Source organism: Heptranchias perlo, chromosome 5 (genome assembly GCF_035084215.1).
Source record: "Heptranchias perlo isolate sHepPer1 chromosome 5, sHepPer1.hap1, whole genome shotgun sequence".
NCBI classification, from domain to species: domain Eukaryota; kingdom Metazoa; phylum Chordata; class Chondrichthyes; order Hexanchiformes; family Hexanchidae; genus Heptranchias; species Heptranchias perlo.
In genome coordinates, this window is record NC_090329.1 from 11,990,782 (window position 1) to 12,017,791 (window position 27,010).

The window sequence follows — 27,010 nt, forward strand, 5'->3', positions numbered from 1 at the left end:
TATATACACATAGGATATATATGTGACTGTGTAACTCTGAATGTTTCAAACAATATAGGATACTATATAACTAATTTCCACAAAAATTGCTCTATTTTGAAGAAACCAAGAAAGTTTCAGAATTCTCTGTCCTTATATGGGTTCATTATACCATAATCAATGCAAAGTTGAAACCACTTGGAATTAATGTAAAATTTGGGTGGCACGTTATTTGAATCCAGTGCAAGACTATCTCTAGGATGTAGTTTTACAAATTTGCAGCTTCGAGCTGACTGCTGCTGGGTATTTGCTGGACCAACTTGGCAACTTTAAAAACTTTTTAATGCCAGCAGAGAGCTGATAGCAGAGTCGGGTATCTGATAACATTTAAACTTAGCTAGCATTTGGATGCCTGTGAAAATGGAGATCTGCATATGTGTTTGCATATACATCAGAATACATACATAGGTCTCCACTTTCCCTAACCATACAGCGGAGCGGATTAGGTACAGACTGTGTAACTGAGGTCTGTTGGTCCTGCCTCACTGTAAATTGGTACTTGTAGTATAAAGATACAGAAGTTGAGATCATTTCAACTCATAGTGCCTAATGACCCAACCAGTGACTATTCTCCTTAATGGTGATAGTGCGGGGGTGGCAGGGGATAAGTAAGTGGGATCTCTTCAGAGTTGAGATGACACACATGTGGGTGGAAGATTGGAACCAGGCCAACAGTCCAGATTGGATAATCCGATATCTGAGCCAGACAGGTCTGCAGTTCTCCAGGACACTGTTGATGACTGATCAGGCTTATTAATGTGGCCTGGAGGGGTAAATCTGTCAATGGGGCGTCAGAGTCTTCCCACTCGGCTCCAAATAACCCTGCAAGCTATTGGGTAAGGTAGTCCTGATTGAACAAGCAATGAGCATTCTACCACTGGTGGTAAACAACATGATTTTAGCTATTTAAACTCCAGCAGTACTTCTGTAAACATTTGGAGATCCAAGACCTTGGCACGTGCCTACCTGTGTCTAAGCTCTCTGTACTTAGGTAAGTGGGGTGTCTCCCTACAGTGAGAGGGTGCATACCACATATTGGGCAAACAAACTCTAGAACCATACAGCACAGAAAGAGGCCATTCGGCCCAATGTCAGCTCTTTGAAAGAGCTATCCAATTAGTCCCACTCCCCCGCTCTTTCCCCACAGTCCTGCAATTTTTTTCTGCTTCAAGTATTTATCCAATTCCCTTTTGAAAGCTACTATTGATCTGCTTCCGCCACTCTTTCAGGCAGTGCATCCCAGATCATAACTTGCTGCATAAAAAAAATTCTCCTCATCTCCCCTCTGGTTCTTTTGCCAATTACTTTAAATCAGTGTCCTCTGGTTACCGATCCTCCTGCCAGTGGAAACAGTTTCTCCTTATTTACTCTATCAAAACCCCTCATCTATGGGTGTGGATTTATCAGGCGCTAGGTTTGGAGAGGCTTAAGTTTGATGATGGGCTTCTGCACGTAAAAGGCATCCAACTGAACCTAAAATAAAATCAACTTGCAATATTTTGCATGGTTTCAATGGCATATTCATCCCTAAAAGCTATCCCTGTTCAGTTTCAATTTCTAAAATCAGAGAGGGTGTTATACAACTAAGTAGCTGATTATTCACTTTGAAAAGATAAAAGCACTTCCTTAGTGCTCCCTATTTCCAGTAAGTAAACATTATACCTGTGGCTTTTAGACTGGGCAAGTCTGAACATCACATCAGAACCAGCTCGAAGAGCCAGACATTGTAACCACTAAACAAGCTGCATCACAATAGGTGACACTAGTAGCAAAACTAACACAAAGCATAATTAAAACCGCAATATAATTCTGTGAAATATCACTGAGGAATGCTGATAAACTAAAGAGAACAGACTAATAAATAAAATTCAATTGTGCAAGATTGTGCTTTAATACTTAAACGTACGCAAATTGAATGCATGATGAAAATTTTATATAATTTGAACAGTTGACAGGAATGCTTACCGGGCTTAACCCTAAACTTTGTAATGTCATACAGCAAAGCAATCGCAGCAGTCAATGTCCTAAATGGATGCCAGTTGAATTTGAAACCAACTATGAAACCATGTCAGAAACACCACTGATAAACAGCGCTACAAAATTACAAAGAAGCAATTTATTGATGTAAAAGGTAAAAAAAGAAAACTATGACTGCTGGATATTTGAAATCAAAATGAAATGCAGTAAAATGTACAGCAGGTCAGCCAGCACCTGACATTCCAGAAGAACTTACTCTTTCAGATGCAGATTGACCTGCTTTCCACTGCCAGCATTTTAATTGGTTTTATTGTTCACGTGACCATTACTTGACCAGAAAATGAAATTTGGCTCAAAAGTATTCAACAGGTTTTCCATGCAAAGTTTGATGTATTAAATTGTTTGTGAGGTGATTTATATTACTCAGACGTTTACTGAGAGGTGTTCTAAAATTGCCCTTTCTGGAATGGAAAGTTTTCAATCCACCAGTGTTCAGTTACACCCAAAGAATCCACTTTTATTTCAATTAAAGTGTACCATTCAAATTGGATAATGAATGTTTATAAGGATTGCCCAGCGACACACAAAATAGAATTGCAAATTAATTTGCATATTGTCCACATTTTTTAACTCAATAAAGCTTCAAACAAATTGTAAATAACTGTAAAATATATATGATTATTTTTGTATTAGTTTGTGCAATAGGTAACTGGAAATATAACTACCATTAGTAATGAGCATCTCCAGCCAATGATTAATTGTCCGTATTAAAAAATGTACTGGTACAACAACTACAGTAGTACCAATGACTGTAATTCAACTTACCTTCAAAATAACAGCACAGAGTACTGCACCAGTCAGAAGCAGTATTAGATATGGCTCTTTTAAAAAAATAATTGCTGTTAAAAAAATTTCAATTAGCTGCTCGACTTGTTCGAGCATATTGTAAATTTTAACAAGCCTTTTTTAAACATTTAAATTTCAGTAGTTTACTCAGCAATATAATCCTTGCAATAATCTGATTTATTCCGGAAAACAAATCCATCTGTAACATTTGAAATTTCCACCATAAAGCAATAGCATTCCTCCTTATTCCTGTAGTGTTAGGTGATTTTGTAGTTGGCAGATTTCTCTTGTTTTATTCAAAGGTCCCAGAAAATTCACATCTGGGACACACTGGCCAGAGTAGAGAGTTACAAAAATTGACCCTCAAGTAGTTTTCAACCAAGGAGTAGTCTGAATGTGTTCTTTGGTAGGAAACCTGCTCAGTTTTCACAGTAGGCACTTAAGAAAGACTTTGGAAATGCCAGCTACAAGTTCAACTGCTCCAGAACAAAGCAGACCTTAGAGGAATGTGCCTCAGGATTGCGTTGGTAACCAAACTATTGAAACTGACTAATTTTCAAATAGGAATTAAATCTTTTTTTTAAATACACATTTAGATCTTATAAACTGTTGAACATTACCAATGCAAATATTGATGGACAGGCAGACTGCCATGTGAGCATTAAGAAGCTACAATACATGCTATTCAAAATATGTAAGGACATTTATGCTTTTCCTGCATATCTTAAAAAATATATCCCAAAAAGGAATGTGGATACCAAAAGAAGTGATACTGACAAGGACACCGACTCCTCATATGTTTAACAATGGAATTTGCCAAATCATGACAGTGGAAATGGTTTCATCTTGACGTTGTTGCTTGGACTTCTTGTTCAGTCGTTTATGTCCCTGACCTCCAGAGATGACCAAGACAGAACTCATCTTCATCTTCTTTGTCCTTTCATTGTCACTGTGTTTACTTTTACTTGAGAGACTGGGGTCATTCAAGAGCTCATAGATTGTGCTGTCCTCAGGGCCATGCTCCAGTGAACTGGATTGATGGGACCAGGTCAGAGATCCTGTAGATGAAGACAGACTGCCGTGTTGTGCAGTGGATACTGAGGAGTCTCCAAGCCAAACCCCTCTGTCTTTGTTAGCTGTGTATGAAGAGCTTGAGCATTCTGGTTGTGATCCAATGCGACCAGTCTTTCCTCCATCTTTCCCTTCTAGTGGAGATGATAGGCTTGTAAGTGATGGGTATTTGTTCATCATTGTGGCAGTGGCTGTGGCCATAGTGAGAAATCTGACTGGACCACAGTGTGCATGGTAGGATACCATTCCTCTTCCTGCATGAAGAAATAAGAACACAAGTGATGTTAAAAAAAGTCAAATTTCAATGAAAGTAGAATACTTTAACAATAACTAGAAATAGTGCTCAATTCTGGGTTAATTAATATCTATAAAAAGGAACTGGATTAACACCTGTTGAGAAAGGCTATTGTGCATGATAGTGATATTAATAAATCTGTTTGATTCACTTGGGAGTTAGGAAGAGGGAGAGAGTGGGCATGAGACACAGAGGTAGACTGAACTGCCTTTTCTAATTCCAAGCTTTGCTATTTCCTTGTATTATAACAACTTTGACATGTACTGGGTCAGTATAGTCTAACAATACAGTTGGTTAAAAAGCATATTTTAACTTTAAGCAAAGTTGTTTTTCAGCTCAGCTGTAAAGCACTGTATTAATGAAATCAGAACATTCTTCCTCAGAAACCAATGTGCAAGTCTTTCTAAGTGCAAATTTGATGAAAATTTCATAGCATTACAGTGGTAACTATCCTAAACAGAAGAAAATCTTTGGTGATGTGTTTTGTTGTGAAACAGTTAGAGCTATGCCAAATAACATGGCTAACTCACCACAGTCTACCTATAGCAAAATATACTGACAAAATGAGAACAAACGCAACCACTTCATCACAAATAGATATCTAGGAGCATTTGGACAAAACACAGAATACTTAATAGCACTCAAAATATAGGAAAATTTCAACATCACAAATGAGATGTGAAGTTTATAGCTGCCAGAAAGTGGACATGGATCAAAATGAATGTGATTAATGCATGCCAATTAATTGGAATTTGCACACGTAGTTACATTAATTACTAAGCTTTCTTGAAAATCAGTTTCTAATGTTTATACCATTGCATCAATTAGGAGTTTAGTCAATTCTGTCTTATCAGTTATTTAAAATGGATGGTGTTAAATTCCCATAACTCACATTTGTTATGAAAAACCTTCTACACTGGATATTCTATTCATACAAACTTAAGCATGAAGTAGTTCTTACTTACTAGCTTTCATCCAAATCATTCATGAGGTCCATTGCTAGCAAATATTAAGCAGATGTCAATCACCATCTGCTGCTATTACCCTATCAGTCTGTCTAAATGGCTGCCTTCTTTACAATTGTTTTGATGTTTGGAGAATTTTAGCGATGCAACATATGCTGTACACCTGTAAAGTATTATATCTCAGCAAAAAATACATTTCCTATCAATTAATGTCACTTGGTCAAGTATCACAAAATTATTGAACATTCTCTATTATGTGAGGTAGAACTGCAAGAAATAGAAACCTTCAACCAGAAAGGCAGATAGAGGGCCTTCTGTATCCCTTGTAGCTCATGCTGCCATCCGCCACTGGCATTCCCTCACTTAAGGCAATATAATAGCAGGAAACATGCACAATCAGCATGGAGAAATATGAGGGGGAAACACAGCAGCAAAACACATTAAATACAAATACAGATAGCACAACATAATGTAATCAAATTCATTTAACTTCAATACATCTTGCAGTCTCTCATTCTTTCAATGGGTAGAAGACAAATCATCACTTGTCCAAAAGCCAAAGTGGTTGACTTTTGAGACGTCCCTTGTGGCATAAATAGGAAAGCACTGTTGACCTTCAACGAATAATGCAGAAAGCTCACCGTCTTAGACAAGGCTGTACACTTCAGTCGCGATCTTACATGTGAGCCTAAACTTCCTCATACATAGACCCCCCCAGTTTCTCCGCTATGTTTAGACAGCTGACTTTGCTACAGTACCTCAGCTAATACCTGCTGTGAGTCATGCACCTTCTGTGTTGTCTGTTTCAAGTCACCCTTTCGATCATGCTTCACTGTAATATATTCATCAATGGCAGAACACACACACTCTTGGACAGATAACTTCTCTGGGATATTCACTTCTTTCACTGCTGTGGTAATGCTTCAAAATCTTCCCCTTCATTAAGCTCACTAACTCCCAAGCCTGACCAGAGGTGAAATATCACTCTGACCTGACTCTGTGACATTCTTCATCATTATTAATCGCTAACAAAGCCTTAAAAAAACAGAAATTGTCCTCTGACTTTGTCTTTGGTAGCTTTTCTGATCCCTTTTTTTTTTGAGGAGTGCAAATGCTAAGAGCAATGCTAAACACAGACAAATCATTTGTTGGAGCTTACTCCAGAAATCCCATCACTTTTTTCTCATCTACTATTTTGTTGAGATTAGGGATGTTGAGAGCCATAATGTTTAAGCGTATAACAGTCTGAATTTGGATTTGCGTAAACTGTATCTGGGCATCCCAGGTATCCTCCTTTGTTGAAACACTCCGAAATGCTATTTATTTTCTGTACTTGTATATGCAATTGGTGGGCCATTTTTAGAGGAAACTTGCATACATATTAATGCATTTATGTTCCAGCATATATATGTATGCTGAGCTGAGCAAGCAGAATAACTCAGAATGGGTTTTGCAACCATTTACTTAAAAATTCAAGATGCAGAGACATGAATGAGCTAATATAAGAAACATTGAAAGGAATGGCTGGATGTCGTCCTATGTCTTATTGATTATTTAAGGATACAATTACTTCCTCTTTAATACAGCAGTTCTCCAGGGATCATTTCATATCTGACAGGAGTAGCTGTCACAGATACTCAGCTAAATCTGTGCTTTATATACTATAAAAAGAAAGGTGACCTATTTGGTGACTTTTCTCCTCCAACTCTACTTTTGGTGATCTTCATTACAAAAAATCCCTCTGTCAATTATTCATAGGGTTCTGTTCTTTATTGAAGGGGAACAGTTGTGTGCCAGGAACACAGTTAAAGATGAGACAAAGCAACAAGAATTTAATTTGCAGAAAGAGGGAGTTTTGTGTGTGTGTATAAAATATTTTATTAAATTATAAACTAACAACAGTTTAATAAAATATTTTTCTTGAACTTTGTTTGAACAGAGGGAAATAAAACTCTGTGTCCCAAATCTGACTTTGATAGGTTAATTTTTTTTATATGTGATGTCATTTGCTACATGAAAATTCTTTATTTCAATAATTGTTTTACTGCAAATGACTTTTATTTTCATGCATGCCCCTTTCAATCTACACATGGCACATTTCAATTATTATAAAAATTGGGTTGTAACCTAAAATAGTCTCACCTGTAACTTTAGGTATTCCCTGCAGTCGGGGAACTGGCAGAGCTACAATGATACCCAGGTTGGTTCCAACCAACAGTAAACCATGACACACTAAGAGACTGGTCACAGTAACCCGCTGCTGTCCTGGAAAATCAGACAAAAACAATTATGTAAATAGGTTAAATCAAAAAGAAAATAACAGTGGAACACCCGTTAACTCATTGTACAGCTTCTATTGTTATTTGTATTTCATCTTTTCTTGGTGACTAAAACTACATTTTATTTTATTGTTTGTATTTTTCCTGTTATCACTGTTTCCTACATTACAACAGTGATTACACTTCAAAAAGTACTTCATTGTCTGTAAAGTGCTTTGGGACGTCTTGAGGTCATGATAGGTATTTTATAAATGCGAGTCTTTCTTTTACTTGTCTGCCTTGTTATGCTATTAAGGCAAGACCAAAATGTTGGTATTTTTGATTGCCTGCCAATTCCCATTATCCTTTGGGGCTTGTGGTCTCCCATTTTGATGGATAAATGATGTGAATATCTGTATCATGTTTTCAATTGATTGGCTCACATTCTGTATTCATAAAATAGCAACAAATCACTACTGAAGAGGTAGGGAAAGTATGAATCAAAAGTGAGAAAAACAAGTAGATAAACTTCCAATAAGGAACTAAGAATGTATAAACACAATGAATGAAGCATAGTTGGACAGCAGTTATGAGTGGATGAAATGTTAACAGTTTTTTCCTACCACTCAGTTAATTTAAATAATTTGCATAAGGGGAGAGGAGAAGGAGGAGGAGGAGGAGGAGGGGGGGAGAAGGAGGAGGAGGAGGGGGGGAGAAGGAGGAGGAGGAGGGGGGGGAGAAGGAGGAGGAGGAGGAGGGGGGGAGAAGGAGGAGGAGGAGGAGGAGGGGGGGAAGGAGGAGGAGGAGGAGGAGGGGGGGAAGGAGGAGGAGGGGGAGGAGGGGGGGAAGGAGGAGGAGGGGGAGGAGGGGGGGAAGGAGGAGGAGGGGGGGGGAGGAGGAGGAGGAGGGGGGGGAAGGAGGAGGAGGAGGGGGGGGAAGGAGGAGGAGGAGGAGGAGGGGGGGAAGGAGGAGGAGGAGGGGGGGGAAGGAGGAGGAGGAGGGGGGGGAAGGAGGAGGAGGAGGGGGGGGGAAGGAGGAGGAGGAGGGGGGGGGGAAGGAGGGGGGGGGGGGGAGGAGGAGGAGGAGGGGAGGGGGAAGGAGGAGGAGGAGGGGGAAGGAGGAGGAGGAGGGGGAAGGAGGAGGAGGGGGGGGAAGGAGGAGGAGGGGGGGAAGGAGGAGGAGGGGGGGGAAGGAGGAGGAGGGGGGGGGGAAGGAGGAGGAGGGGGGGGAAGGAGGAGGAGGAGGGGGGGGAAGGAGGAGGAGGAGGGGGGGGAAGGAGGAGGAGGAGGGGGGAAGAAGAGAAGGGGGAGGAGGAACAGGTTTTATGGGATTGATGCGCTTCCCACAACTCAGTACCTGGTGCAGAAGTTATAGAAGGAGGTTGCAGAATGGGTCAATGCTGTGTGAATAGGCCACAGGAATTGGAAGGATATTGGAAAAAAAAGACAGACGTGACGTGAAGAAACTTTTTTTTTTAAGGTAAGACAATAGTACTGCTGTGTCTTAAAAAGTCATACAAGGTCACCTGTCATAAAAATGAAAGCACAGAAAAAAAGCCATTCAACCCATCATACCAGCTTCAACTGGAGATGTCCACTCAAACAAAAACGGAAAAAATGTAAAGACACGGAAGGTCAACCAGCAGCTGTGCAGGGAACAGTCACACAGATGCTGATTGACCTGCTGTGCGTTTCTAGCTTTTTCCGTTTTTGTGTCAGATTCCCAGCATTTAAAACATTTTGCTTTTTAGCTATCTACTCTAATTCCGAAAAATTCGCTGGGTGACCCCTGCACCTGAATGGTGAGGTCCAAGGTGTCCCTGATATTGGGCCTCAGGTCTCATTTCCATCAAGCACGTCGGCGGGGGGGAATAGTTCGGGGGCCTCGGTCGGTGGGGGGGGGGGGGGGGGGTGGGGGGAGAAAATCGGTAGCCAGCGAAGAGCAGGTAGCGGCAGCGATCGACGGGTGGGGGGGAAATTAGTGGCGGCATGCTGCGGCCCAAGTTCTTTTAATATGGGGTCGAGCTCCTCCCGACTCCACATTCAGGTAAGTTTGGCGGCCTTCCTGCCAGTTAGCGCCACGTTGTGCTGCGTGAGTTCATGACCGGGCCCTGCAAGCCGCGCGGGACCCTAATTTAAATAAATTATTCTGTATTTAAAACCTTTCCAACATGCGCTCGTCTTCCTATTCCAATATGGCGGGCGGCGCACTTCCGGCCAGAAATGTGCGTACATTTCCTGCTCGCCATTTTTGAGGCTTAGGAATCCGTTTGGAGCCTGTAAAATGGGCGTGGCCGAATTTCTAGCCATAAATGATTTTTCTTTTTAAAAAGATTTCAAATTTGATCCAATGTCCCTACTTGACGCATCTTTTAGTTTTAGTCTTTGGTATGGTCATCAAAATGGGGTCAGAGTTTACTATGCTCCTTAGTATAGGTTGAAAACTCCCGTAAGCCATTTATCATAACTTGACAGCTCCAGCCCATCTCTTAACTTTACCCTTGTATATTTGAAAAATTACTCATCTCCTTTCACCATGAGCGGCAAAAGTTTTTACACACCCCAAAGGTAATTAAAAGAGTTTCTTATAATGATGATAGAGGAGGATGAAACCTGATAACCCTGTAGATTTGATGGCATTTTTCAGACAATCATAAATTTGAAGTGCTGTTAGATACTTTCAAGTAAAATGGAAGAACTTACAATGTAGGCTTTCGAATACAAGGGCAGCTCACTCCAGAATCAATAATAATGTGTATGAGGCATTAGTAACCAACATTCTTTCTAAAGACACACTGTGTTTGACATTTTAATTTTTCCCAAAATCTGATCCAATTTAAAGTATTTCCAATGAGAAACTAGCCTGGACTCGAGTTACAAGGATTTTAATACAGCTTTTTATATCCTGTGACTAGCATTCAAAACAGAATTCCTTACATTATACTCCTCCCAGTGAGGCTAGAAAAATATTCTGATTTGTGTCAATTAGAATTTCATGTGTCAAAAGTTTGTGATAACACCCAATAAGCCTATTAAGTACATATTCCTGTTGTATATTCTAATCCACTCAGCCTTTTTTAAGGGGAAAGATTACAAAAATAAGAAAACAGTCTATAAAATATAGGAAACCATCTATATGTAATTCCCAGTCGACAATAATGTCCACAATACTGGTATAATTATGTCAGGTTTTTCAAGATAAAAGATTGAACATAAGAAGATAAAAAACAGGAGCAGGAGTAGGCCATCCGGCTCCTTGACCCTGCTCCACCATTAAATAAGATCATGGATGATCTTCGACTTCAACTCCACTTTCCCGCCCAATCCCCATATCCCTTGATTCACCTCGAGTCCAAAAATCTATCTATCTCAGTCTTGAAAATGCTCCATGACTCAGCATCCACAGTCCTCTGGGGTAGAGAATTCCAAAGATTCACAACCCTTTGCATGAAAAAATTCCTCCTCATTTCAGTCTTAAATGGCCGACCCCTTATCCTGAGACTATGCTTCCTAATTCCAGACTCTCAAGCCAGGGGAAACAACCTCTCAGCAGCTACCCGGTCAAGGTCCCTCAGAATCTTATATGTTTCAATCAGATCACCTCTCATTCTTCTAAACTCCAGAGACTATTGGCTCATTCTACTCAATTTCTCCTCAAAGGACAACCCTCTCACTCTGGGATCAATCTAGTGATCCTTTGCTGCACCCCCTCTAAGGCAAGTATATCCTTTCTTAGATAAGACAACCAAAACTAATCACAGTACTCCAGGTGTGGTCTCACCAAAGCCCTGTACAATTGTAGTAAGACTTCCTTACTCTTGTACTCTAACCCCCTTGCAATAAAGGCCAACATGCCATTTGCCTTCCTGATTGCTTGCTGTAACTGCATGCTAACTTTTTGTGTTTCTTGTACAAAGACACCCAAATCTCTGAACACCAACATTTAATAGTTTCTCACCATTTAAAAAATATTCTGTTTTTCTATTCTTCCTGCCTAAATGAATAACCTCATATTTCCCCACATTATACTCCATCTGCCACCTTCTTGTCCACTCACTTAACCTGTCTATATCCATTTGCAAACTCTTTGTGTCCTCCTCACAGCTTACTTTCCCACCTAGCTTTGTATAGTCAGCAAACTTGGATATATTACACTCGGTCCCTTCATCTGTCACTAATATAGACTGTAAATAGCTGAGGCCCAAGCATTGATCCTTGCGGCACCCCACTAGTTAGAGCCTGCCAAGCTGAAAATGACCCGTTTATCCCTACTCTCTGTTTTCGGTCCGTTAACCAATCCTCAATCCATGCTAATATATTTCCCTCAATCCCATGAGCCCTTATCTTGCGTAACAATCTTTTATGTGGCACCTTATCGAATGCCTTTTAAAAATCCAAATATACGACATCCACTGGTTCTCCTTTATCTACCCTGCTAGTTACATCCTCAAAAAACTAATAAATTTGTCAAACACGATTTCCCTTTCATAAAAGCACGTTGACTCTCTCCTTTCTTGAATAGTGGGGTTACATTTGCTACCTTCTAATCCGTTGGGACCGTTCTAGAATCTAGGGAATTTTGGAAGATCACAATCCACTATCACAATCACAATCCACTATCTCTGCAGCCACCTCTTTTAGAACCCGAGGATATAGTCCATCAGGTCCAGGGGATTTATTGGCTTTTAGTCCCATCAGTTTCTCTATACTTTTTCTCTACTGACATTAATTACTTTAAGTTCCTCACTCTCATTAGCCCCTTGGTTCCCCACTATTTCTGGTATGCTTTTTGTGTCCTCTACGGTGAAGACAGATACAAAATATTTGTTTAACGTCTCTGCTGATTCCTTATTCCCCATTATAATTTCTTTTATCTCAGCCTCTCAGGGACCAACGTTTATTTGTGCTACTCTCTTCCTTTTTACATACTTGTAGAAGCTCTTACAATCTGCTTTTATATTTCTTGCCAGTTTACTCTCAAATTCTATTTTCTCCCTCTATCAATTTTTTGGTCATCCTTTGCTGGTTTCTAAAACTCTCCCAATCCTCAGGCTTACTACTCTTCTTGGCAACATTATAGGCCTCTTGTTTTAATCTAATACTATCCTTAACTTCTTTGGTTAACCATGGATCAATCACTTTTCCTGTGGAGTTTTTATTTCTCAGTGGAATGTATATTCGTTGAGAATATTGAAATATTTCTTTAAGTGTTTGCCATTGCTTATCTAATGTCATACCCTTTAATCTAATTTCCCAATCTACTGTAGCCAACTCGCCCCTCATACCCCTCTAATTGGCTTTAAGTTTAAGTCTCTAGCTTCGGACTTAAGTGGGTCACTCTCAAACTCAATGTGAAATTCTATCATATTATGATCACTCTTCCCCAGAGGATCCTTTACTGTGAGATTACTAATTAACCCTGTCTCATTACACAGTACAAGATCTAAAATAGCCTGTTCCCTGATAGTTTCCTAGAACGATACATCATGGAACCAGTCTCGAATGCATTCCATGAACTTGTCCTCCAGACTACCTTTGCCAATTTGATTTATTCAGTCTATATGAAGATTAAAGTCCCCCACGATTATTGCATTATTTTTGTTACGAGTTCCTATTATTTCTTGAGTAATACTCTGTCCAAAGGTATAGCTACTGTTAGGGGGCCTATAATCTACTCCCACCAGTGTTTCTGCCCCTTGTTATTTCTTATTTCCACCCATACTGATTCTACTTCCTGATCTTCTGAGCCAAGATCCTTACTCACCTCTGTCCTTATGTTATCGTTTATTATCAGGGCCACTCCCCCTCCTTTTCCATTCAGCTTGTCTTTTCGAAATGTCAAGTACCCTGGGGTACTTGATTTATATAATAAATATAAAAATGTTCTAGTATTATTCGTAATATGCCATTTATTCTCAGGCTCCTCTACATTTTGTCAAATTATATTAATAATATTTATTTTAAAAAAAAACTTTAGATACTCAATCTTTCAGTGAGATTAACATTCTTGTGAAAAAAGTGGATGTAAAATACTTGCACATAGGGAACGATTAAATTTGAAGCCTCTCCCTAACAAATATGAATATGATCAGACTTTGAGCGACTATTTCTTCCAAGCAAAATATGAAGGACTTCTCAGTAATAAATACTATAATATAGTATATGATATATAATACTACTATTTATATATCACTTATTGCATTGAAACATCTCAAAGCATTTCAGGCAATGAATTGGTTTTGAACTGTGGAGACTAATATGTTGGCAAATATGACAGATGTGCTTCACCAGCTATGCCCCACAAATGCCAGTTAATTTGTTTTTTTTTGTGGCACTGACTGAGGGGAGAACGTTGGCCTGTAAGGGAAGGTGGGATTGGGAAGACAGGGACGGGAGAGCGAATGCAAGCAAACTCTATTAGGTTTGGGAGTCCATTCTGGCAAACTCTACTCGCAGAATGGGCCCCTGCAATTCCTCAGGTCACAATCCCAATATAATGCCACTGCTCTCCAGGCTGACCTGGAGCGGATTTGGGGGGGGGGGGGGGGCGGGTGTCTGTAAGACCTCATTTATGTGGGATAGGTGGGTGCACATATCACGTTGGCTCAACTATAGTGACCACTTGCCCTTGACTACCAGAAATTCTGGCACCCAGGGCTGGGGGAGGGGTGGGGGCAGGGAACTGACCAAGTCCCTTTCCCCCCAGCCATATTTCCCTCAGTCCCATGAGCAAAGGAGTTGGCTTTGAAATTTTTGAGAGAAAAATACCTGCTGTTTCTTCAGGGGTCTCGGACGATTCCCTGGCCTGCAGCCCACCCAGTGGCGCCCAAATCCACCCATATGAAGGCCAGTATGCCTCACCTGACCGAGTGTACCATCTACTACTGATAAGCTAGGGTCGTGACTGAGCCACATGAGTGGGGACTTTTGCGTAGGGAGTCCCCACCCCCTTCCCATGATTTACCTGGTCAGGGACAGATAAAAGCAAGCCTTCCTGAAATGACTCAGGTCTTTGTTTTCTGAGGGGTTCCGCTAGTCTCTTGCTGGAGTTACGGCAGAACTCCCAAGAATTTCAGCCCCTATATCTTTCATGCCATAAGAATCCTTAAATCATATACATTTACATCGAGTCTACAGCGTAGAAACAGGCCATTCGGCCCATCTGGTCTATGCTGGTGTTTATGCTCCACATGAGCCTCCTCCCTTCCTGTTTCCTCTAACCTTATCAGCATACACTTCTATTCCTTTCTCCCTCATGTGCTTATCGAGCTTCCCCTTAAATGCATCTATGCTATTTGCCTCAACTGCTCCTTGTGGTAGTGTGTTCCACATTCTCACTACTCTTTGGGTAAAGAAGTTTCTCCTGAATTCCCTATTGGATTTATCAGTGACTATTTTATATTTATGACCTCTAGTTTTGAACTCTCCCACAAGTGGAAACATTTTCTCCACATCTACCCTATCAAACCCTTTCATTATCTTAAGGTTCACCCTCATAGAATCATAGAAAGTTACGGCACAGAAGGAGGCCATTTGGCCCATCATGTCCGTGCCAGCTGAAAAAGAGCTATCCAGCTTAATCCCACTTTCCAGCACTTGGTCCATAGCCCTGTAGGTTATAGCACTTCAAGTGCACATCCAAATACTTTTTAAATGAGTTGAGGGTTTCTGCCTCTACCGCCCTTTCAGGCAGCGAGTTCCAGACCCCCATCACCCTCTGGGTGAAAAAAATTCTCCTCAGCTCCCCTCTAATCTTTCTATCAATTACTTTAAATCTATGCCCCCTGGTCACTGACCCCTCTGCCTTTTCCTTTCTAGAGAAAAGAGCCCCAGCCTGTTCAGCCCTTCCTGATAAGTATATCCTCTCAGTTCTGGTATCATCCTTATGAATCTTTTTTGTACCTTCTCCAATGCCTCTATATCCTTTTTATAATATGGAGACCAGAACGGTGCTCTAAGTGTGGCCTAACTAAGGTTCTATACAAGTTTAATATAAATTCTCTGCTTTTCAATTTTATCCCTCTAGAAATAAACCCCAGTACCTAAGTTTGCCTTTTTTATGGCCTTATTAACCTGCGTCGCTACTTTTAGTGATTTGTGTATCTGTACCCCCTGATTCCTTTGCTCCTCTACCCCGTTTAAACTGTTTGCCGAGCAGTATGTGGCCTCCTTATTCTTCCTACCAAAATGCACCACCTCACACTTATCTTTATTGAAATTCATTTGCCAATTACATGCCCATTCTGCTAGTTTATTAATGTCTTCTTGCATTTTGACGCATTCTTCCTCGGTATTAACTACACCCCCCAATTTGGTGTCGTTCGCAAATTTTGAAATTATACTTCCGATTCCTGAGTCCAAATCATTAATGTAAAAGGTGAACAACAGTGGTCCCAGCTTTTGCCAGCCTGAGTAGCTATCCTTAACTCCTACTCTCTGTTTTCTGTTTTGTAGTCAGCTTGCTATCTGTCCCCTGACTCCACATGCTCTGACCTTAGTCATGAGTCTACAATGCGGTACCTTATTGAAGGCCTTTTGAAGATCCAAATATATTACATCTACTGCATTGCCTGTGTCTACTCTTTCTGTTACTTCTTCAAAGGATAGCACGATTCAGGAGGTGGTCGCCCCACAGCTTAAGAGAGTGCAGGCAGAGGGGGACTGGGTGACCGCCAGACAGACAAGGAGGACCAGGCAAGTAGTGCAGGAGCCCCCCCCTCCCCGAGTGCATCTCACTCTCTAACTGGTACTGAATACTAGTGAGGGAGAGGGATTCCCTGGGGAGTGCAGCCAGAGCCAAGTCCATGGCACCATGGGTGGCTTAGCTGTACGGGGGGGGAAAGGAGGGGGAGGGGAAAGATCAGGAGAGCAACAGTGATAGGGGATTCAATAGTTAGGGGAAAAGACAGGTGTTTCTGCGGCCACTGACATGATTCCAGGATGGTATGTTGCCTCCCTGGTGCCAGGGTCAAGGATGTCACTGAGCGGCTGCAGAACATTTTGAAGGGGGAGTGTGAACAGCCAGTGGTCATGGTCCATATCTGTACCAACGACATAGGTAGAAAGAGGAATGAGGTCCCGCAGGCAGATTTTAGGGAGCTGGGAAAGAGATTTATAAGCAAGACCTCAAAAGGTAGTAGTCTCCAGGTTACTCCCAGTGCCATGTGCTAGTGAGTATAGAAATAGGAGGATAGAGCAGATGAATACATGGCTGGAGAGATGGTGCAGGAGGGAGGGCTTTAGATTCCTGGGACATTGGGACCAGTTCTGGGGGAGGTGGGATCTGTACAGGTCGGACAGGTTGCACCTCATTGGAGCTGGGACCAATGTCCTCGCAGGGAGGTTCGCTAGTGCTGTGGGGGTGGGGTTTAAACTAATTTGGCAGGGGGATGGGCACCAGGTTGTAGCATTGGAAAGGAGAAACAAGGTGCACAAAGGATTGGGAGAGACAGATAGCACTAGAGTGAGAAATAGTACAGTGTTAGATGGGACCAGACTAAGAGAGAATACAAGGAGGTCTAAGATAGGTTTACAGTGCACGTGTGTAAACTCACAAAGCGTGGTAAACAAGGTTGGAGAGCTCAGGCACAATTAGCCACATGGGAATATGATGTCGTGGCGATAACGGAGACCTGGCTCAAAAAAGGGCAGGATTGGGTACCAAATATTCCTGGATACAAGATATTCAGGAAAGATAGGGCAGGAAAGAAAAGAGGCGGTGGGGGGGGAGGGCAGTATTGATTAAGGAGAATATTGCAGTGCTGGAGAGAGAGGATGTCCTGGAGGGGTCGAGGACAGAATCTATTTGGTTAGAGTTAAGAAACAATAGAGGCGCCATTACACCACTGGGTGTATTCTATAGGCCACCGACTAGTGAGAAGGATATAGAGGAGAAAATTTGCATGGAAATTACAGAGAGGTGCAAAAGCTATAGAGTATTGATAATGGGGACTTCAACTATCCTAATACAGACTGGGATAGTAATAGTGTAAGGGACAAAGGTGGGGGGGGAGGAATTTCCAACGAGGAAGGAGGCATTGCTGGATCTGGTTCTGGGGAATGAGGTGGGTCAAGTGGAGCAAGTATCAGTTGGGGAACATTTAGGAAACAGTGATCATTGTATCATAAGGTTTAGATTCACTATGGAGAAGGATAAGGAGCAATCTAGAGTAAAAATACTCAATTGGAGGGGAGCCAATTTCAGTGGGATGAGAACCGATCTGGCCTGGGTAAATTGGAATCAAAGACTGACAGGCAAAACTGTAATTGAAGAATGGGCGTTCTTTAAAGAGGAGATGGTTCGGGTACAGTCTAGGTACATTCCCACGAGGGGGAAAGGGAGGGCAACTACAACCAGAGCTCCCTGGATGACGAAAGAGATAGAGAGTAAGATGAAGCAGAAAAAGAGGGCGTATGACAGATGTCAGGTTGATAATACAAGTGAGAACCAGGATAAATATAGAAAGCACAGAGGAGAAGTGAGAAAGGGAATAAGAGGGATAAAGAGAGACTATGAGAATAGACTGGCGGCCAACAGAGAAGGGAATCCAAAAGTCTTCCTATATATAAAAACAGTAAACAGGTAGTGAGAGAGGTGGGACCAATTAGGGAACAAAAAGATCTACACATGGAGGCAGAGGGCCTGGCTGAGGTACTAAATGAGTACTTTGCATCTGTCTTTACCAAGGAAAAAGATGCTGCCAAAGGGCTAAAAATTGATAAAGAGGAGGTATTAGAAAGGCTAGCTGTACTTAAAGTAGATAGGTCACCCAGTCCAGATGGGATGCATCCTAGGTTGTTGAGGGAATTAAGGGTGGAAATTGCAGAGGTACTGGCCATAATCTTCCAATCATCCAGGGGTGGAGCCAGAGGACTGGAGAATTACAAAATGTCACACCCTTGTTCAAAAAAGGGTGTAAGGATAAACCCAGCAACTACAGTCCAGAGAGTTTAACCTCAGTGGTGGGGCAACTTTTAGAAATGATAAACCGGGACAGAATTAACAGTCCTTTGGACAAGTGTGGATTTATTAAGGAAAGCCAGCACGGATTTGTTAAAGGCAAATCGTAGTTAACTAACTTGTTTGAGTTTTTTGATGAGGTAACAGAGAGGGTAGATGAGGGCAATGCGGCTGATGTAGTGTGTATGGGCTTCCAAAAGGCGTTTGATAAAGTGCTGCATAATAGACTTGTCATCAAAGTTGAAACCCATGGAATAAAAGGGGCAGTGGCAGCATGGATATGAAATTGGCTAAGAGACAGGAGACAGAGAGTAGCGGTGAATGGTTTTTTAACTGGACTGGAGGGAGGAATACAGTAGTATTCCTCAGGGGACGGTACTAGGACCACTGCTTTTCTTGATATATATATTAATGACTTGGATTTGGGTGTACAGGGCACAATTTCCAAATTTGCAGATGACACGAAGCTTGGAAGCATAGTGAACAGCGAGGAGGATAGTGATAGACTTCAAGAGGACAGACAGGCTGGTGGAATGGGCGTAAACGTGGCAGATGAAATTTAACACAGAGAAGTGCGAAGTGATAAATTTTGGTAGGAAGAACGAGGAGAGTCAATATAAACTGAAGGGTACAATTCTAAAAGGGGTGCAGGAACAGGAAGATCTGGGGGTATATGTGCACAAATCGTTGAAGGTGGCAGGGTAGGTTGAGAAAGCGGTTAAAAAGCATATGGGATCCTGGGCTTTATAAATAGAGGCATAGAGTGCAAAAGCATGGAAGTTATGATGAACCTTTATAAAACACTGGTTCGACCACAACCGGAGCATTGTGTCCAATGCTCCGGTTGTGGTCGAACCAGTGTTTTATAAAGGTTCATCATAACTACCCGGTAAATTACCTGACGAAGGAGGAAGCCTCCGAAAGCTTGTGAATTTAAAATAAAATTGCTGGACTATAACTTGGTGTTGTAAAATTGTTTACAGTTCTCAATGGTGGGAGAGTCAACAACCAGAGGTCATAGATTTAAAGTGATTGGCAAAAGAACCAAAAGCGACAGGAGGAAAAACTTTTTTACACAGCGAGTGGTTTTGATCTGGAATGTACTGCCTGAGGGGGTGGTGGAGGCAGATTCAACCGTGGCCTTCAAAAGGAAATTGGATAAATACTTGAAGGGGAAAAAAAGCAGGGCTATGGGGAAAGGGCAGTGGAGTGCGACTAGCTGGATTGCTCTAGCAGAGTGCTGGCATGGACTCGATGGGCCGAATGGCCTCCTTCTGTGCTGTAACCATTCTATGAATTCAATTAGGTTGGTCAAGCATGACTTTCCCTTCTGAAATCCGTGCTGAATACATTATATTTTTGCTTTCTAGATGTTTTTCTACTTTATCTTTGAGTAAAGAATCCATTATCTTTCCTACCACCGATGTTAAGCTAACTGGTCTATAGTTCCCTGGATTTGTTCTATCACCCTTTTTAAATATAAATATTGGCATTAACTGTTCACCAATCCTCTGGCGCTAATCCCTTTTCCAATTAATTTTTATGTACATGTAATAGTGCCGCGGCTATTTCTTCCCTAACTTCTGTTTATTATTAGTAATTTATAATTTGCCAATATTCTAACAAGTGCCTTCTGTGGTGGTTCTTGGGAGAACGGTCTATGTTTATCTGTATGGGGAAAGATGTGAAATGCCACTAAAGACATTTAAGGAGATACATGGCACCATGAATGGATTGTGTGAACTGGGGAACAATGGGGATGCTACAAATGAACTCAATGCCTCATGAGCTGGGGAGGGAGGTGGGGAGAGAAAATACTATTCAGTGACCCTTTCTGGAAAGTATACAATAAGCAAGACCGGGAATGGTCTCAACCAGGAACGGGCAAAACGATGATGCCCCCACAGTTGAATTTCCAACTAATATTCAACATCTAACCAGCAAATGAATAGTAGGATTCTGCTAGTATATGTAAAATACATAAACATTATTTTTGTAGTTTATAAATTAAATACTACTTAGTTGAATTATTTCACTTTGTAATACTATCACCTTTCTATAGTTCATTCCCAGCATTGTTTCCACTAGCCACTGTTTGAATATGAAGTTGACTTAAATGTTACAGGCAATTTAAGATCGTAATTTGGACTGCCACTACAAAGAAGGCACTACTATTCAACAAAGGAAAAATACTGCACAGGATCTGGCAAAACTAAGAGGCATCTTTGAGACTCTTTTCACGATGTCTATGATAACTGGTGAACGAGAAGAATGACAGCAGTGCATGGAAAAAGGATTAGAAAACACTCGAGTGAAGAACTGGGTCACTTAGCAGAAGGCTATTAGCTATAAAAAGATCTTAAAGGCATAGCTAATACTGTAAATATATTGGAGCACATAGTTTAACTTCAGCATAGAGAAAGGTCCTAAGCAAATTCTGAAGATTTTTTCTTTATTAGGATTTGAATGATCCAGAGGGGTCAGCACATTATCTGCAAATATGAATGAATTCTTGTGTTTTACAATTGAAAATAAATGTATCCAATACACACATATGTACATTTGTCATTGAAAATTAAAACGGATAATTTTTTTTTAAAGCTTTCACCAATGACACGTACAAGAATATAAAGAAAGTCAAGGATCAGAAAAGGCCCCTTGGCTTATCAAAGCTCACAACTTCAAACTGCTATAAGGTTTGAGCACTGAACAGCCTAATGTTTTTGTCTCTGATGGGTGATTTCAAACTTTTATTACCGTTTGAGTAAAGCAGCGCTTCTCAACATTTGTGTCAGCCTTGGCTCAGTGGTTGCACTCTTGCCTCGTAATTGGAAGGTTGTGTGTTCAAGCACCCTTCCAGAGACTTGAGCACAAACATCTAGGCTGATGCTTCAGTTCAGTAGTGAGGGAGTGCTGCACTGTCGGAGGTGCCACCTTTAGGATGAGATGTTAAACCGAGGCCCCATCTGCCCTCTCAGGTGGACATAAAAGGTCCCATGGCACTAACTGAAGAGAAGCTAAGTTCCCCCAGTATCCTGGCCAAGATGTATCCCTCAACCAGCACCACTAAAAACATTATCTGGACAATAATCTGATTGCTGTTTGTGGGATCATGCTGTGTGCAAATTGGCTTCTGTGTTTCCCTACACTTCAAAAGTACTTCACTGGCTGTGATTTCTTTTGGGGATTCTGAGGCTGTGTAAGATTCTCAAAATTCACAGATCCCCCAAAACTCGGAGAAAAACCTTAAAGAAATTCACCTTTTCCCTGAGTATGGAAAAACTTTGGCCATCGACTATAATCCTAAGATGGAAAGATAGGTGAGAAATCACCAGACGAATCCACAACACACACAGTGGAATGTGGGAGAATTACTGCTTCAGACATGTCTCTGTTTTAATGCAAAACCTACAGCAGGTGGTCAACACTCACTGCCATTGAAAGAGGCAACTGCTCCAGACACGGTGGGGCCATGTCTTTGTTTTAAAGCAAAACCAATCAACACCTAGGACGTTGGATACAAAAGGAAGCCTTGTGTGACAAGCTCTAAAAATCAGAATTAACAATGACCCATCGGGAGAAGCAATTGCAACATGATGAGGGACCATCACAAAAGCCATTAAAGATTCTTAAGGACTTTGTAAGAACTGTTTAAACAGACATGAAGTGGTTTTTTTAAAGTGACGAAGACCATTGTAAGAGAGGGATATAGAAGTGGAAACTCAAAACCTCAATCTCTCTCTCTCTCTCTCTCTCTGTCATGTTCTGCCTGTCTCTGGAAGGAAGAGCAGTTTCCAGCAAACAACAAGGCGAAGGGGCAACAGGAAAGGAGTTCGACAGGGAAGGTCAGCAGCTCTAGAAGCAGGCCGACACACAAGAAGAAACCAGAGCAACAGCCCCAGTGACCATCAGACACTTTGCAGCAACAAGGGCCTTACGAAACATCCAACCGAATATTGCCACCAACCAACCGGGTAATATTGGGCCACCGCGACCAAAGAAAACCAACTCGGGAGAAAACCGAAGATCCGCAAAGTTTCCACTCTACAATCTATTTCTGACTTACCCCTGGGTGAATTACTGTCAAGGATTCGTTTGGTGAGCATTATCTCTGGCCCTTTAGAGTCCAACCTAGCTAGTACAGTGGGATTGGGAGGGGTGAGGTATCTTTCTACTGTAATTTCCCTCGTGTGTACCGAAGTGTTCCCCATTTTATTAGAGTGTTAAGATTGTTGTGTTGTATTTTCTCCCTTGAATAAAGATCGAAGTTTCTTGCACCAAAACCAGTTGTCTGCTGCACTTTGTCACAACCCCCAAATAAGTCCAAGGTCTAGAACCCAGGGAGTGGGAGCGATTCGAACCGCTCAGAAGTCAGAGGCGAAGCTGACACACACCACCACCCCCTACAGCTGTGAAAGGCGCTATATAAATGCAAGTTCTTTCTTCTCTCTATTTTAGAGGACTACTTTTATGGTTTACATTGAAATAATATTCTAGGCCTTGCTTACCTAACTAATTTTTTTAAAACATACCTTGTCTTCCTTTATAGACTGCGGAGTTTGAGCTTCAAATATCCTTCCTCATAACTCATTCCCTTTACACATTCAAGATTTTCAAAAGCAAACTGTGCAACAAAAGATGAAGACCAGGCATACAGTGCCAGGATGGTGATGTAGTCTTAGATGATGAAATTAGCCTAACACAACAGGAAACAGCACATATTTCCCAAATCAAAGGAAATTTGCAAGGCAGGAAACATCTGCAACTGAAGTAGCAACATTGTTACTTCATAATCTGATGAAAAAAAGCTATGAAGTGACTTTCAGAGAATTCATATCTGAAATAAAAATATGGTTCCAATGAGACGTACTATATACTCTCATTAAAAACAGTCTGATATGGCAACTGAACTCTGTTTCAGGTCTCTCCTAAAACTTATTACAGGTTAGGTAGCGTTGCGCAATCTGAAGGGTCACCCAGAATATGAACACAACTGATCTTCACGCATTCCTGCACAATTTCTAGGCCAGATCAACAGATTTCCAGATTGCACATCAGCTGTATAATCGCTTCCCTTGCACCAGTACATGAGAATCCATGGAACAAGAAACGGCCATTCAACTCATCAAACCTTTCCACAGAAAGTCTACAGTCTTCTCTATCATTCACTCTACCCACTCTAATTTTTGAAGTTTATCTCTGTCCTCTATTCCCCATTAAGATAAATCAGGTAAGACTCCAGAATACCTATTTAACATTACATCCTACGGTACTCATCCTTGATCACCTGTCTTCCTTAGCAAAAACATTTTAATGATCCCAGCTGCTCAGAACCACCAAGTTCTGCACAGTATTCAATCAACTTTATCTCTACTTGTCCTTATAAACCTCAATCTAATTCCTAACCAGATATTTAGCCAGCTTTTTTTTTTGTAGAAAAAAGGCAGGAATCAACACCTAATTGTCTTAGGTAGGACTCTACTCCCCTTTGTGGATAGTATTATATGGAACATCTTTACATACTAGGCAAAGCATTACAAAAGGAAACACCACCGAAGTATTTCTCTGATTTTTTTTTTGAAGTATGTAAATAGGGGACTGGGTGGTGCAGTCTTTGGAGCCAGCGTTCAACTCCTCCTCAGTCTGGAAGTCTTCTTTGTGAAACGAGTTTAGGCAGTCTAGCACAAAGCTGCCTCTAATTCAACCGTAACTGTTAATCTCACTCTGAGGTCACAGGATGGTGTGGGGAATGAAAAAAAATGACATTATCATTTACGTCAAAAGTTTGGATCCAGAAACTCACTCACAGGTAACATTAAACTAAGGGGAGGTAGGGCATTCAAGCCTGGGGAGACAGCTGAGGACTTACAAAAGGAACTAGATAAAATCGGCAAATGGGCAGAACAGTAACAGATAAAATTTAACATGGTTAAGTGCAAGTCACTGAACACTGGAAGAAAAAAAAATGGTCAACATACACACTCTATGAATGGTATTGAACTAAGGATGAAGTTGAAAGACATCGAGGGGAGTTCGTGGACTCAGCATATTTTATCTCCAGTCTCTGTGGAGCAACAATCAATACAGTAAATAGAATGCTGCCTTCTACTGCTAAATCAGAGGACGTCATGCTGAAACCACAGTCAGACCACACCTCGAGTGCTTTATCCAGTTTTGGTCATTAGAGGTAAATATTCAAGCCCCAGAGGCAGCAAACAGAAGGACCACGAGGCTGAGCCCTAGGGTCAGAGGACTGGAACACGAGGGAGGAACTGGAGAAACTTGGGCTCTTTAGTTTAGAAAGGAGGTGAACGAGAGCGGACTTTGCGGAGTTACACAAGATATCAAATAATAGAAAAAAAGGTAAACCCGGATCACTATTTCAAAGTATGCCATGGAAGGAGGTCAAAATGAGCACAGGCTCAAACTGGCAAAAAGCATTATTTGGGACCGGATTCAGGGAATTAACACTTGGGGAACACTTTAGGATAGGGAAGTGGTAGGGTTGCTAGGAAAAATTTAAGAGACAGTCGGATGTTGTAAATTATTTTTTTTTTCTGGATCGATGATTCGGTAAGCTAAGTGTCCTTCCAAACTGTATTTATCTTGAGACCTCGTGGTGCAGCAAGGGATCTGTCTCTGAGGTTGGGGATGAGGCAATGTTAGGACAGAGAAAGGGGAGCTTTTAACATTTGTACCTAATTACTGTATGCCTGACCTAGGAGTGCTTGATGCAGTGGAGTAGTCTCAAATGTTTTTCGATGCAAATTGTTGGAGGACAGAACCTGCTCTGAAAACTCCCTGCCCCTTTAAGAAGCTAAAAATAAACCTGTGCAGTTGGGATTTATTTTTTAAAGCTGTAAAAATGCTACTGCCGTCTTCAAAAAGCTAAAAACGGAAATACTTCCCAATAGAATTTCTTTACACTAAAAGGATATGCATAACATCTGAAAATAACGTAGGATGTTAGAACTCTTCGTCCTAAATAAGTCAAGGATGTTGCTCATTAAAAATGCTGTATGTTCCTTTAGTTTATCCTAAAAATAGCAGATACTGTATGCCTAGATCCCAACCGTTATAAATTTGAAATACTGTACATTTGCTACTTTACATCCATTTAGATTTTTTAAATTACAAAATGAATAGAATTCCATACTTTTTTCAGTGTGACTGGTTAAAAACAATTGCAACATCTAGAATAAAACGAAGAGCAGAAATATCATAATTGGAATAGTCAGAAACCCTTAAAATTAGGGCAACTCGGTGACTCATTGCACTGGCATACCAACAAGGTATGTCGTGCTCCGAGAGAAAGCTTAATTTCCGACTCTCTGCATTACACACTCTCAATTTCAGCCAATCCATCAGAGTGGAACAAAAGACTGGAAGGCCAGTCAATGCTGCCACATGCTTGCCCATTTCCTACAGGCTGATTATGCAGTGATACTGTCAGTGGAATGAGAGGAAGTTCAACAGTAAATTTACAAGAGGTATGCCATCAAAATGCCCTCATACCTTGAGAAAATTTTGGAAACGTAGGATGGAGGGAGGAAGAATAATATTGAAACAGACTTCATTATTCTGTGGTTGCAATTCTAAGTGATGAAACGTTGTTGCATTTTAACAGAAATTTAATTCACAAAAAACAAATTAATTGAGCCATAATTTTTCTGCAGCAGGGCATCTAACGGCGTCTGCCGCTAGTTAGACTTGCCCTTGGACGTTTAGGTTTTTACATTTTTTTTACAAGTTGCTGAAAGTGCGAGCTGATAACATTGCACCGAGGGGAACAGGGCATCTGGGACCTGAGTGAACAGGACAAGCAACTGGGTATCTCCTCAATCAGATTGAAGGATTGTGAAATTAACAGCGCAAGGACTGAGAAGGAAGTGTAAATTAGAGTGGGTGAATTCAATGTCAAAGCAGGGTGCAGAGAGAGAAAGAGAGAGGGAAAGAAAGATTGGATTGGAGAAAAAGAGAGACAGAAAGGAAAAGTAAAAATAAAAATTTAAAGTTTAAAATTTGGCATTTTTAAAATGTCCATCAATAATTAAAACCTGAAGGAATGAGATTCCACACTTGTATGGTTAATTTTCAGTGCCAGAGAGATTAATTGGCAGTAATTAACACTTATCATGTCATTAAAAGGGTACTTAGGCTTGAAATGACAAGACCTAACTTTCTGTGGCGAGTTTAGTCCGTATCTACCACGCAAATACAGCGACTTCACGCCGTTCAATGCATTTCAACGGAAAGGCAGGTAAGCGAGATTCCGTTTTCGCGAAGCTAACAGCGGAGCAGTGCAACTCAGATAGTAACTTTTGGATATTTGCGTTTAACCGCACATCTGCCCCTCGCCTGAAGTTGCTGTAGCATTTGCGCATAAATAACGGCGAGCGCCATTAACCTAACCGTTATTTTGACCGCAAATTCTGGCCAGCTATATTAAACTACAAAGTTCATAAAAGTAAATTTGCATTGAGATCGAAAATAACACACTAATTCCATTTAGTATATAGTAATCCTATTGAAACTATCAAAATCCACTCAATTAATTGAAAATACATTAATTGCATTAAAGCTATGGTTTTATAAATTAT

The 27,010-nt window shown here is 41.1% G+C and overlaps 1 protein-coding gene across 2 annotated transcripts in view; it reads right to left on the reverse strand.

The window, feature by feature from the left end:
- Positions 1-1,901: 1,901 nt before the first annotated feature.
- Positions 1,902-27,010, reverse strand: part of arhgef10 (Rho guanine nucleotide exchange factor (GEF) 10) — a 312,671-nt gene continuing 287,562 nt past the window's right edge. For both annotated transcript variants that reach the window (XM_067984020.1, XM_067984019.1), the window contains 2 exons: positions 7,336-7,458; positions 1,902-4,187 (listed from right to left, as the gene is read on the reverse strand). In XM_067984020.1, the coding sequence (XP_067840121.1) occupies positions 3,655-4,187; positions 7,336-7,458 (656 nt within the window). In that variant the 3' untranslated portion in view covers positions 1,902-3,654. The remainder of the gene's footprint in view (positions 4,188-7,335; positions 7,459-27,010) is intronic.